General features: G+C 36.2%; 1 protein-coding gene across 1 annotated transcript in view; it reads left to right on the top strand.

The window, feature by feature from the left end:
• The window catches only part of ifih1 (interferon induced with helicase C domain 1), a 34,600-nt gene extending 22,380 nt beyond the window's left edge, over positions 1–12,220 (top strand). The window contains exons 9-16 of the mRNA XM_079881977.1: positions 798–921; positions 3,100–3,315; positions 6,450–6,706; positions 6,816–6,965; positions 9,067–9,228; positions 9,309–9,502; positions 9,637–9,730; positions 11,106–12,220. Of these exons, the coding sequence (XP_079738103.1) occupies positions 798–921; positions 3,100–3,315; positions 6,450–6,706; positions 6,816–6,965; positions 9,067–9,228; positions 9,309–9,502; positions 9,637–9,730; positions 11,106–11,306 (1,398 nt within the window). The 3' untranslated portion in view covers positions 11,307–12,220. The remainder of the gene's footprint in view (positions 1–797; positions 922–3,099; positions 3,316–6,449; positions 6,707–6,815; positions 6,966–9,066; positions 9,229–9,308; positions 9,503–9,636; positions 9,731–11,105) is intronic.
• Positions 12,221–14,299: the final 2,079 nt, after the last annotated feature.

The following is a 14,299-nucleotide window of genomic DNA, read 5'->3' as shown; positions in this document are numbered from 1 at the left end:
ACCTTGTATTTGAAAAAGGATCCTCATATAAGAAGCAATGCTAAAATTCAGAGTCAGTTCATTCGCATTCGGAGATCGACTATTTTTGACTGTCAAAATGCCAGCGGACACAGAGACAGTGAGCTGTTCAAAATCTTTCTTTTTAGTAAACTCTGTGCACACAAACAATGTTCTCAATGCTGGCGTTCATGTGTAGAGCCCCTGGTGATACTTCCAGCACAGTTTCATGTTGTGTCGAGCCGCATTAGTGTTTTAAAAATAGCGATTTTGATGCGATCATAGAAGTGCCCCAAGCACTCCCATTCAAAAGGCAATTTGACCGAAAACGAAAATACGGTCAAACTTAAAAGTGGCGTTTCCATTCTAATTATGCTTTTACATGAAAGTTTGCCTCGGGTAGATTCACAAAAAGACCCTAGGTTGCATTTTGGCGAGAGTCACCCTTTAAAGTTAGGATAACCTCTGACTTGTTTTTAATACCTAAAGGTGAGATATTTAATTAGTTTATTGGGTTGTTTCAAATTAATTTTTGTAATTAAACATTACAAGATAACACTAGCTACATACAGCTTTTACATTGCAATGTGCAATTCTGATTGTTGCCAATAGTGGCACAGACATCATGCACATCACATTTAATAAATGTTTAGATATTTCTAGAAAAATCTGAACTACGATAACACTACAAAGATTTAAAGATTTCTTCCCTGTCAACAATAAATGTGAAGACATACATGACGTTAACATTCAGTTCAGAGGTGTATTATTTGAAAATGTCTGTCCACTGCATGTTAAAGGACCCGTTTGGAGACGTGATCAAGAAGATAATGGATGAAATCCACACACACGCTGATCTTCTGCCCCTCTGTGAGCCCGGCACACAGACCTATGAGCAGTGGGCAGTGCAGAAAGAGCAGAATGGTGAGAAAAATCCCATTTACTGTATTTTAGAAAGACTTTTTTTTAAAGAAATGAGGCTTACTGGGTCATTCAAAACCTGGAAATATCAGGGAAAAGTCATAGAAATTATTCAAATCTTGCTTATGACGATGTTGGTAGGTTGTTTTGAGCCAATCGCCTAATCTGTAAATGTCATGTGATTAATAACATTACATCAAGTCAATGCATATAGGCTGATATGCCTGCTAAACCTAACCCAACCCTAACCCAAACCCGTCACCACAAAAACACAATCGCAAAAATCGAAATCTCTCACTGGTCTGCTGTTATGATATAATGAAATATTTGCAAACACTTAATATGTCGCTTGCAAAAAATCATTATGTCAGAATACATGGATCCTTTAAAAAAGGTTGTAAAAAGAGAGAAATAGTGAGCAGATGGTGTATTTATGACATCTACCAGCTAATGGGGTGATAACCAGCCAAACCACTTGAAATGTTTCTAGTTTGCTCTGCTGTAAAAGTATTTAAATGACTAGATATTGTTCTCTGTAAGTGTTTTATGTTGTGCAAGAGAGATTGAACTACAAATGGAAATCTGCTTCTGCAAGCTCTAGAAATTAGTGCTAAAAAGTACAGTAACTGTGAACGTGCTTCTTTTAAAGCAGCGTTTCCTGGTTGGGTGAGGATGTTTGCAAAGCTCTTACTAAAATGCGGTTTCTCTCTGTGTGTCCTCAGCTTCAGGCAAACCACCATTTAACCACCACATTATGGAAGTCAGGATAAGAATTTCATATACAGTACAGTCATGCACTCATGCAAAATGTGTTTCAATAAGCCGCAGTAATAACAGGGTCTCTTTCCTGTTTTCAAAAGAAGCAACTGTTATTTTACTGTGAATTCCAACAAAGTTTCTGAAGTGCGTTCAGACGTTCAGAGTAACTGAACAGATCCAGTTGTCATATATAATAATTAGCATCCTCAAAGGTTAGTTATGACTAACTAGTATAGAGCTTAACAGTCACCGCCAACTTTTTCAGCTTTGGTTACAGTGTTATTTTTGTATTGATATACTGCTATAGTTTTTGAATATATATATATATTTTTTTTTTTAATTGATTTACATTTTAATTTTAGTTAAAGTTTTAGTAAAAAAAAAAAAAAAAATTTTATTTTTTTATCTTAATTCATTTATTATGTCTATACAGTAGTGGCCAAAAGTGATGTCAGGAGGGGATATTTGTTTTTAACGACCCAACAAAATATCAGAATATGAGGAAAATATTTTATATTTATTTAATAAATATTTTAAATATGAGAGAACAACAAAACACTTGGTTTGGTATTTATCTCACAAAATTATTTGTCAAAAAAGGCAAACTACAGTTACAGGTTTTATCTGACGATGCAAAAAAAAAAAAGCATAGAAAATGCACTCTTTTTAAAAAAAATAAAGGCCACACATCACTTTTGTGTTTTAGTTTAAATTAAAAGTTATTTAACTTAAACCAAGCAAAAATGAGAAATTAAAATATATGTTTTTTTATAGATATTTTATATTATTTCAGGTAATGTATATTTTATTTCAAGTAATAAAAAAGTTTAGTTAATGATAACCCTTTTTTTTAACCGGTTACGTAAGATTTTTTTTCCCCCACATTAATTTTCACTATAGATATTAAGAAATCCTGCCACCAGTTGCATAAACTATAGCCACTATGTTAAGACTGTGTCTTAAGAACTAATTTGGCCAACTAGAAATTAGTCAAGAGGTAATCAGTCTTTCTTTTCTGATTTAAATTAGACCGATCTACCCTTTTATGTAACTGACTTTAAAAAGTTAGCACCAGTCTTGAAGAAAAAAATTAGATGACTAACTTTTAAGACTAGTCTAAGCAGTTTATGCAACCGGCCCCTGATCACTCACTAAACCAAGCAGCTCTTAGACCAATCACATTAAAGCACTTGACAAAAATAAGTGGAAAATAGGTATAATAAAATAAGGGTATAAGACAAGTGTACTTGAATACTTGTACTTTATTAACTACTCATCCCATGATGCACGGCGAATGACGTAACAATTAAATAGGATTTCTTTATTTCATGTAGAAATTGCATTTCCACCTCCATGATGACATGCTAAAGCAGTTATATTGTTGAACTCTTATGAATATTGACTGTGTGTGTTGTTCACCAGCTGCTAAGGAAGAGAATCAGAAGGTGCGTGTGTGTGCTGAACATCTCCGCCATTACAACGAGGCTCTTCATCAGAGCAACACCATACGCATGTCAGACGCCTTCCGCTTCCTCGACAAATATCACAACGAAGAGCTGAAGACCAAATCCAGCCCTGACGAGGAAGGCACTGTCACAATCACGGACACAGAGCGATTCCTCTTCACTTTGTTCAAAGGTATTAGTGTTGTCACGATACTAGAATTTCGGTACAATACCTTGAAAATATCGGTACTCGATACCATTTTCATTATGAACTGCCATATACCATCAAAGATAATGTTATTTTATTGTAATAGCTTACACATAGAACAAGGAGGCTTTATTTAAATTGTTGAACTACACTTACAAAAAAAAAGATAAGTAAATAGTCAGTAATAAAATAAACACAAATTGCAAATGATAGCACATATTAATACAATAGATTAAAGAGACAAATGAAATAAACATGGCTTAAAGTTTTTCAGGTGGGTCTAACAGTAGTATTCGGGTATGAAATGGGGCCTACTACAGAAATTGAAGTAATCAAATGTAAAATAACACTGGATAGTTCTCATTGTAAAACTTAAATACTGATTAATGCTTAAAACAAAAGTTATTTAGTCAAGAGCAGCGAGTGATTTCTCTGTCTTTTGTTCTTTGATTTACAGTTTATTAGGTTTATTAGGCTGCCGTCACTTTAAGAGCTTATGCACGGATCCAATATACTGATACACAACATGCGTTCTCTCAACTATTTACGTTTCAAAACTGACTGTATTAACCTCAATACTCGGCAAGACGGGCATTTTGACAGTTTTGTATGTATTTGATCGTTTAAGTGCAATAAGCCACGAAAAATAAGTCAATGTGGTACTCCACTTATATAGATTAGTGGTGTATATCAGTGTATAGATACCTCAGAAAAGGAGTATTTGAACCGTTTCAGATTTTTTAGTATTTATATAGATATACCAGATCAACCAGAATATTTTATCATCATTTGCTCACTCGTCCTCATGTTGTTCCCATATTATTTCTCATTTATTAACATGAGATGTCCACTAATGTCTGAGCACTTTCCAACAAACGTGGATGATGATACATATATATACACATACATACAGTGTTGGGAAAGTTCACTTTCTACATGAACTAGTTCAAAGTTCAGTTCACAAATTTTAAAATGAACTAGTTCAGTTCATACTCAAAATTTTGACCTAAGTTCACACTTCCAAAAATGAGTTCTTTTTTCTCCATGTTGCTGCGAGATATTATTTTTCAAAATAATTGCCACAGCCCATATAGAACCACAGACAATTATTTTATCAGTTTTAACACTGAAGCTATGCGTCAGATTTTTCCCATCCTCACCGACCCTGTCATAAAACTCGTTTAAATGATCATACGACGCCTCCTTGCTGCTTTTTGTTTTGATTTGTAACGTAAGTGATGAGTCGTTCATGAACGATCCATTCATTGCGTCTGTCACGTGACAAATGAACGAAAGACTCGGAAGGTAAAGTAATTATTTATGTTCCCTGTAAACGATTTTTGACTGCATTATAATGATTTCTTAATTCAGAATATGATCAAGATTGCATAGGTGGATGTGATCTGGGAATTTGCCAGTTAATACATTTAAAGCCCCTTAAAGGGGACATATCATGCTAAATCCAATTTTTTAGCCCTTAAATTCATTTTGTTGTATATTTGGAGTGTTTAGAAGTACAGAAAAGTTTAAATTATTCTCTTCAGGTGCTTCGTTGATATCTTTATATTCTGTTTTGGCCTTATTTTTCGACCTGTTCCGATTTTTCTGTTATCTATGACGTTTTGTGAACTATTACGTCACAGTATTTGCAGCGGAACTGCCAAATAAGGACATCGACTACCGGCTCAACACTTCGAGCTATCCGCCATTTTCATTTCTCGCTGCAATTTTGTAGTCCAAGCTAAAAGATGCAGAAGTTACGAGAGGGTAAGTTAAAATGTTCGGTTGTTGCATGTAGTAACCCACACGCTTCATTACACCGTCTAATGTAGATGAACTGCTGCGCTTGTGACAGGGCGCATGTTTAACTGAAAGAACGAGCAGAGAGAGAGAGAGAGAGAGCAGAGAGAGAGAGACCCGGTCGCGCGCGCTCACTCTCTCTCTCTTCGGAGCCAGGCAAAGTGTAAACAAGACAACGTCTCCAAACTAGACGCTGTCTTGCTCTCTCTCCCTCGCACATATTAATCAAAATAAATCGACACGGTGGTAAAAGGTCGGAAGACCAAAGTTTCATGTGTAAATACAGTAACACACCATTGCGATACATCCATATGAAGACGTTGTTCTGCAGGTTTGTCGTCTTCATTTTCATCTCGCTCCGGCTCCGACTCTGGCTCGAACATGTAAGGCTGGCTGGACAAGTCTTCCGTTGTTGACATTTTGTTAATAACGTGTGAATAAAAAGTTTCTGTGCCGCTAGATAATCGTATCTCTGCTATCAAACTACAAAAATGGCCGAACGGGGTGGAGTTGAACCGAGTGTCACCTCTGCATCCTGGAGAGGGGGCGGGGTATGAAGTGTCTAAATTGTATTTAAAGAGACCGCACCAAAACGAGTTGCTCTCAGACGCACATCAGAAAAGAGGTAGAAAGGGGGCCTGTGGAGCTATAATAATGAGGAATTCAGACCCAAGCATTGCAGTTCCGCTTTATATAGACTACAAATGTATGATTTATATGTAAAAAGGAATGATTTAAAAGCATGATATGTCTCCTTTAAATGAACGATATGATGTTTTGATGAACGAGGTCGAACAAGCGAGTCAGTAGACACTGGTGGCTGGTGTTGCCAGATTGGGTGTTTTTTCCGCTACATATTAAGGCTGGTTTACGGTGTGTTTTAGCCGGGGTTTCGCCTGGAAGGCTCTATAGAAATCTGATCGTTCAGGCACAACACTGCATACATATATATATATACATATATATACACATAAATCAATAACTTCAGATGCAAAAGCCTCTAAGTGCCATCTGAAATTTCCTTCTAGAATGATCATTTTTATCAAGCTTGTATTATGTTCAGTTATTTCACTTTAATGGCAATGAAAATGACCTATTAATTGTCATTAAAGTGAAATTACTGAACTTAAATATGAGTTTGAAAAAAAAAACTCATTTTAGAAGAAAATTTCTGATGGCACTTAGAGGCTTTTGCATCTGAAGTCTTCACATACATATACAAATTATATATATATAATTTCTTTTATTATTTTTTTTCCAAGTGACAATATTTGTTATGGTTTTAGTTAACTATAAAAACCCTGCTTAATCAACAACAGATAAAAAAGCGAAGCTGGAGGAGTTGATGGGAAAGCCAGAGTATGAAAATAATAATCTGGCCCAGCTGAAAACCATCATCCTGAAGGAATTCAGCACCAGAGAAGTGGCGAGAGGCATCATATTCACCCGGACTCGCCTCAGCGCCATCGCTCTGTGCCAGTGGATTCAAGAAAACCCCAAGTTTGATGAAGTCGGAGTCAGCGCCAGTTATCTGATCGGTGGTGGAGATCAGAGTGTGGTGAAACCGATGACCGCTGTAAGTCACTGAGTAATGTGTCTGTTTCTGCACTCATTAAAGGGAACGTTTCAAGCTGATTTTGAGGCATAATATTCATTTAAATAAAGTCATGTCTTGCTGTCTTCAGGCAGAGCAGAAGGATGTGCTGCAAAGGTTTCGTAAAGGAGAGATCAATCTGCTAATAGCCACCACTGTGGCCGAAGAGGGCTTGGACATCGCCGAGTGTAACGTCGTCATACGCTATTGCCTTGTGACCAATGAGGTCGCCATGATTCAGGTCTGATTTTAGATTATTGCTCATTTCTAAAGAAGCTGGGTTACACACTTTACTTCGATAGTCCATTTTAGAAATTCCACTAACTACTGAATAAGTAACTTTGCAACTACATGTCAACTAACTTAGAGTATTAGACTGTTAGGTTAGGATAAGAAACCAGTCACGAGTCGCACGGGTATATTTGTGGCAATAGCCAACAATGGGTCAAAATGATTGATTTTTCTTTTATGCCAAAAATCATTAGGATATTAAATAAAGATCATGTTACATGAAGATATTTTGTAAATTTCCTACCGTAAATATATAAAACATTTATTTTTGTGAGTGAATGCAGCACAATTGTGAATATAAATGAACAACTTTAAAAGGAGATTTTCTCAATGTTTCGATTTTTTTGCACCCTCAGATTCCAGATTTTCAATAGTTGTATCTCTGCCAAATATTGTCCTATCCTAACAAACCATACATCAATGCGTTTGATGAATGTGCTTATTGATTCAGCTATGATGTATAAATCTTAATTTCAAAAAATTGACCCATGTGACTGGTTTTGTGGTCCAGGGTCACATTTGGCATTGTAGTTGCAAACTAGTCATGATAATGTATGTTGGGAAGCATCAGAATAAAGTGTTAGCAGATATTAAGCTGACTGTCTATGAATACTCTAATGAGAGTTAGTTGACAAGAAGTTGCAAAATGCAAAGCTACGTATAATTAGTAGAATTTCTGAAGTGGACTATCGAAATAAAGTGTTCTGCACTCGTTTTGGTCTGTCTCTAAGGGCTTAAAATGTGTTATTGATTTAGATTATTATTTACTTTGTATAGATGCCACTCGGCTCTCAGGCCATTTTCACACATCTCGCATTTGCAGCACTTAAAAATATTCGCTGCGGGGAACAATATTAAAAGTTTACAACATTCAATGTAAGCAGACTAGGTTTGGCTCATAGATTTCATACGTTTGTAACAGGCCAACTTCATATTTTAAATATCAAAGGAAAAACTCAATGTAGTAACCCTGAAATCACTCTTTCCTGTATAATTACCCAACAGAAACACTAGCTGAATTTACATGGACCCTATTAATACAATTGTAATTGGACTAGGAGCACAATAGGAATAAAAAAATCAAATGTAACCGAGTCAACCGGAATTAATTGGCCAAATACATTCAGATTGTAAGGGGTGGTTTAACAAATGTCTAATCCGTTTGATAGGACTTGTAAACACACTGGATTGAAAACCAGAACTGGAACATTATGCACATGTGCAATGACATCGAAGTTGTGTAATGACGGTTGACACACAGAACGAGCTGCAGTTGTTGTTGAACATTGTGACAATCTAATAATCTCCTTTCACTCATTGTATGTGAAGTGGGGCAGCACAACGTTGTCCCACCAGCTCTTTTTTCGGACTTGTTTTGGGGCATTTTTAATGCTTGATTAATATAAGCATCACGGTACAAAGCTTGTTGTTACCTAATCAGGACCCGAAATAGATGAATATTAAGAAGAAGTGGTAGGAGGATGATAAGTATGTGGCAACAGCGGGGAATTGCATATTCGTGCATGTAATAAGATCAGTTTAAAGCTTGTGACATTTAAACACGCACATCAACTCATGTAAACACTATCAGATTCATCAATCAGAATGATTTGATTTCAATTGAAATAAAAGGTGTCCATGTAAACATGTGTGAAACAAGCCTGACAATATAGTATACATGAAATGCTGCATTATGAATAACAAAATATATGCAAACAGAGGGTGAATTTGGCCAATATAATGCAATTTAATTATAGCAAATCATACATTTAATTTCAGAATTTAATTATACTAATTAATTATCGTACCCAATATTAACTCCAAATTGACACAAAAAAAATACACCTCAAACTTTTGAACAAAATTACATTAGGTTGAATGACGATTTCTGGTTATATGGCAATTTTAAAATGGCCATAATTTTGGAAGATTATGTCTGCTTATATTTCAGTCTATCACTACTTATAAAATGACAAATGAAGTGATCAGAGATTGAAAACTGCTGATGTGGTGCTTGTTTTTGAGATTGAAGTATCTTTGGCTCTCCACAGGCCCGCGGTCGAGGAAGAGCGGAGGACAGCAGTTACACACTCGTGGCGGAGGCAGGGTCTGGGGTGGCAGAGAGAGAGAGCGTTAACGAATACAGGGAGAAAATGATGAGCAAAGCCATCGCCAAAGTCTGCAAGATGAACCGACCCGACTACGAGAAGAAAGTGAGAATCTTCTTCAATGACTGTAGAAAATAACACTCCAAACATTCCTCACGAAAGAAACGTTATTTGGTTTTGTGTAGATCCGAGAGTTTCAGATCCAGGCCATAATGGAGGAGAAGGTCAAGATAAAGAAGAAACAGCAGAAGGGAATGATGAAGGAGTCGCCGTCTAAAATCAGCCTGAGCTGCAGGCAGTGCAGTGTGTTCGTGTGCTCTGGGGAACACCTTGAGATCATCGAGAAGATGCACCATGTCAATGTCACTGAGCAGTTTAGGTAAAAACCTTCACAAATACCTTTTTTTTGCATTCTCAGAAAACTCAGAAATATGAATACTGATGATGCAAATTATTTTTATCCTGCATGATAATGATGATGGTAAAATAAATACATGTTGTTGACATCTGCAGTAAGCTGTTTATAGTCCGAGAGAATGCATCACTGCAGGAGCGGCTCTTGGACTATGAGACCAACGGAGTTATCGCGTGCAAAAACTGTGGACAGGTGCGTGCTGACGTCAAACCGTCTGTGCATTACTGACGATCAGAAGTGTTTTGGCAAAATTCAGTTTGACTCATTACATAACTGTGAACTCCACTGAACCACATTACGGCCAAGGCGATATATAAATATATGATTAAAATGATATATATATACACATACATTATATATACAGTATATCTATATCTATATATATATATATATATATATATATATATATATGTGTGTGTGTGTGTGTGTGTGTGTGTGTGTATATATATATATATATACACACACATATATATATATATATATATATATATATATATATAAGTCTCTGATCACTTCATTTGTCATTTTATAAGTAGTGATAGACTGAAATATTAGCAGTCATAATCTTCCAAAATTATGGCCATTTTAAAATTGCCCAATAACCAGAAATGGTCATTCAGCCTAATGTAATTTTGTTCAAAAGTTTGAGGGAAAAAAAAAAACGAGACCTTACCCGATTTCCAAGGTTGTCTATGAAAGTAGTGATTTGTAGACTGATTTTTATGTGAAGGGCTCGGGACGTTTTTGCCAGGAAAATCCAAATGATGTGACGTTTACACTCCTGAGAGTCTCTCTTCTGTTCAATGACACATATACAATGTTCAGGAAAATGCCGAAAGAGCCATTCTGTAATGTCAATGTGTCATGCAAAGAAAAGGGATTAATTAAATCTATAGTCTCACATAGCCAGATCTATATAGTCTATAGCCTCAAATATACTTAATCAGTGTAATTTTAAATGACCTCATCTGTCGACATGATGCCGGTGAATCGCACAGTTGCTGCAAACATCCACATCTCTATGATCAGATGCTTTCTCACTGCTGTCATTTTTGTTGCGTTTATTTTGATATTGAGAGGAAAGCATGCCTCTCGTATTTACATACTCATCTAAATACTCGTCATTAACAGTATATCACTGCAAAGGTATTCCCAACTTTTTTATTTATAAGCCAAGAATGAAAAGGAACTTCGCTGTGAGTATATCGGTGCATTGAATCACGTTCAGTCTCTTGTATGTTACGTGTGCACGAGTGTGAGCGATAAGCTGCAGTTCACTTAACGGCCACCGGTGTCGCTAATAACAAGAGTTTCTGAATTCTACATGTAGCCCCTTTAAAAATTGTTAAAATATATTTTATATAATTTTATAATTGTATATAATTTCAGTTTTTTAATCCAGCTTTTTAATGTTTTTCAAAGTAGCCAAAAATATTCTAAATGTTTTATACAAAATATTGGCAACAAAATCACTGCAAATAGACAGTATAGTAAAATAGCTAACTGTATGTATTTCCTTATTTATGCATTTGTCTTAAATCTTCTGTTTTGTCTGGTTCCTGAGCAGCAATGGGGCTCGATGATGCTGTATAAAAGTATCGAGTGTCCCTGCCTCCACATCAAGAACTTTGTGGTCACATACGGCTCCAAGAAGAAGACCTTCAGCAAATGGAGCGAGCTGCCAATAAGAGTCCCTGCATTTGACTACACACAACATGCCGATCTGCTTGTAGAGGACTCAGAGGAAGAAGACATGGACGTCGACTGAAAATTAAGATATTCAAACTCATCTCTGACACAGCCAATCAAATGTCATAACCTGTAAAATTATGCATAGTCTACCAAGTCTGTTGCATTGCAAGCACTGGCACTTCTCAACATGAAGTGGGTCAATGGAATCTGTCATTTCCAGAACTCAAGTGGCACTTTAAAATTCTGGTTCTAATGTATCAGATTACTTATTATTTCTTATTGTTAAATTTCTTGATTTTAATATGCCTTTGCAAAGGAGGAATCAGGGGAAAGTCTTGCAAGTCACAAAGCAGGTTTGCATTAGCACCATGCAAAGCACATCCTCAAACGACATTTACTAAAAATGCACTGAATGAAGACAATTTGATTGATTTTCCAGTCAGGGCTTTTGAACTGTAACATTTAATGCATGTTAAACCACAGTGACGCTTTGCAAATGCTGTTTGTTACAAGTACTGATTTTGTCCCAAGTGTTTCCGTACAGATTTACTCTAGAGGATTTCAGGAAATGTGCTATAAATGCTGTACATTAAAATTACCCTTAATGTGTCATCTGTTTTCTCTTTCAAGCATGAACAGTCTTTGATTATGAATCATGCGTTCATGGACAAAAAGAGATGGCCCATCAGGGAAGAGTGTGACACAAAGTCTCTCACACACCTGTTCAGGTGTTCTCGGAAAGACACAGGCTCCCTCTGAGCAAACATCACCTGAGAAAACCTGTCAGAAAACTGCCTCTCATTATGCATGACAAGTCTTGAATGTTCAACAAGTTTTTCCAGAGTCAAATTACTTCCTTACCAGACAAACGCTTTGATACATTCTTTAAACACTTACGCTGTCACATTTTTGGACACACCTACACCTTCCTTCTTGTTTCGATATAGCCTATATTATTTAAACATTAAAGGGGTGGTTGATTATGATTTCAATTTTCTAACTTTAGTTAGTGTGTAATGTTGCTGTTTGAGCATAAACAACATCTGCAAAGTTACAACACTCAAAGTTCAAAGGAAAGGGAGATATTTGCTTTTAAAGAAATCACTTTTTAAGGACTACAACAAACGGCTGATAGAGACTACACCACATTCCTCCCGGGTTAGTGACATCACCAACCCTAAAATTTAAATAAACCCCGCCCCCTGAACACGATTTATAGATTATCAAGACAGAATATGCTAATCAATGGCTAGAAGATAACTACACATAAGCTGCATAAATTCATCAGCTAACCATTCAGAAATGTCCTGTTGCTTCTTGAGTCTCTCCATCATTGTCTGACTCCGGTTTGAACATAAAAGGCTAAACGTTTTTGAAATTTTCAGTGCATGTGTGTGTGAGGTAAAAGGACACAAGCTCTTGAAGCTCCGCCCCCTGTGCCGGGAGCAGCAGCTCATTTGCATTTAAAGAGACAGGCACAAAACGGTGCGTTTTTGCTCACCCTCAAAAATGTACAATTTTAACATGCTATATAAGAATATCAGTGGGGTATTTTGAGCTAAAACTTCACATACACACTCCGGGGACATCAGAGACTTATTTTACATCTTGTGAAAAGGGCATTACACCACCCCTTTAAATATATTTTATATTTCTATATTAGGGGTTGAACGACCTCAGGGGCATTTCCTCTGGAGGCAAGGGAGGCACTGCCTCCTCAAAAAAATTGGTTGAGAAAATAATCCATATTACAAAAATAAAACGCATATATTACAAAGTGTGACATTAAATAGTGTTTAAATCACTTGTTTTTCTAAAGTAAGAGTGTCGACCAGTGACAGCAGCAGGTGAAGTTACAGCGGGAGTCCGCATCTCTCTTGCCTCTGATTCCATTGAGTTTAATCAGACCCCATGTGCTGGGCTTAGTGGGGGTAATTAAGAATGAATCGGGGAAAGTCACGTGAGAGGAGGCAACGCCTCCATCGCAATATGATTTGTTCACGCCATGAATCCCACCTCTTGTTTTCGTGCGAGTTCGCTAAACGGTCTGAATGAACAAATTGGCGGGAAGACTAATTAAAAAGAAAGCAAACAACTCACACACTTAGATATTACCGTTTTATGTGTCAAAACCAAACTTGAAATGGAAAACAACGGCAAACATGATGACTGGGCCATTTTAGTGAGCAATCAGCTTGGAGAAATTAAAGATAGCCTACATCTTTGTGTCTGTGACCAGTGTTTACATCAGTTCTAAAATAAAATATATTGTTAAAATCGTTACTCCCTTACAGAAAAACCACATGAATTTCACATTATCACGTTTCCCACATATTTCACATGCGCTTTTAACATGTTTTTACATTGTTAAAATTCATATGTGCAAAATCACATGTACAAGTTCATGTGTTTTTTCTGTAAGGGCTGCCTTTAATTATTATTTTACGTGGTTTTAATAAATAAAACATTACATTGTTAATGCAAAGATACAAAATAGAATTGCATTTGGTTTCTTTTTATGTAATGTAATGTTTATGTTATAGTTTTTAGCATTAAAATGCATCAAGTGTGTGCAAACTTTTGACTAATAATGTCCTCAATAAAAACTTAATAAACATACAGTACCAGGAACTTTTATTATGCAGGTTTCTGGGAGAATTGTTCATTGTTATGGCTGCATGCATATTGTTATGTAACATTTTGTAGAAAATTGCGTGCACATTTTGACAACTGCCATACAAATCCATTCACCATGAAACATGCATGCTCTAAACTAAATATGCACAGTACAGTCCAAAACTCTGACACTACACTGAAAGTTAAAATGAAGCAGAAATATTTATCATTCGGCACTATAGGCTATCTAGGTGACTGATCAAATATGATCATACGACTCTTTGTACAGACGGTTGGATGTTCTTGCTTGCATTGAAGCTCAAGATGCTTTGGTGCTGAAGAACATGATTATGAGGGTTTGCACAAACTTTGAGTTCATGCCAGCTCAAGCTCATGCTGTCATTAAAAAAAAGAAAAGAAAAACCAGATTTCTCTGTTGTAATGAAAATATTA

This window comes from Squalius cephalus (genome assembly GCF_949319135.1).
Source record: "Squalius cephalus genome assembly, chromosome: 9".
Taxonomy (NCBI): domain Eukaryota; kingdom Metazoa; phylum Chordata; class Actinopteri; order Cypriniformes; family Leuciscidae; genus Squalius; species Squalius cephalus.
This window is presented reverse-complemented; position numbering and strand designations above follow the sequence as displayed.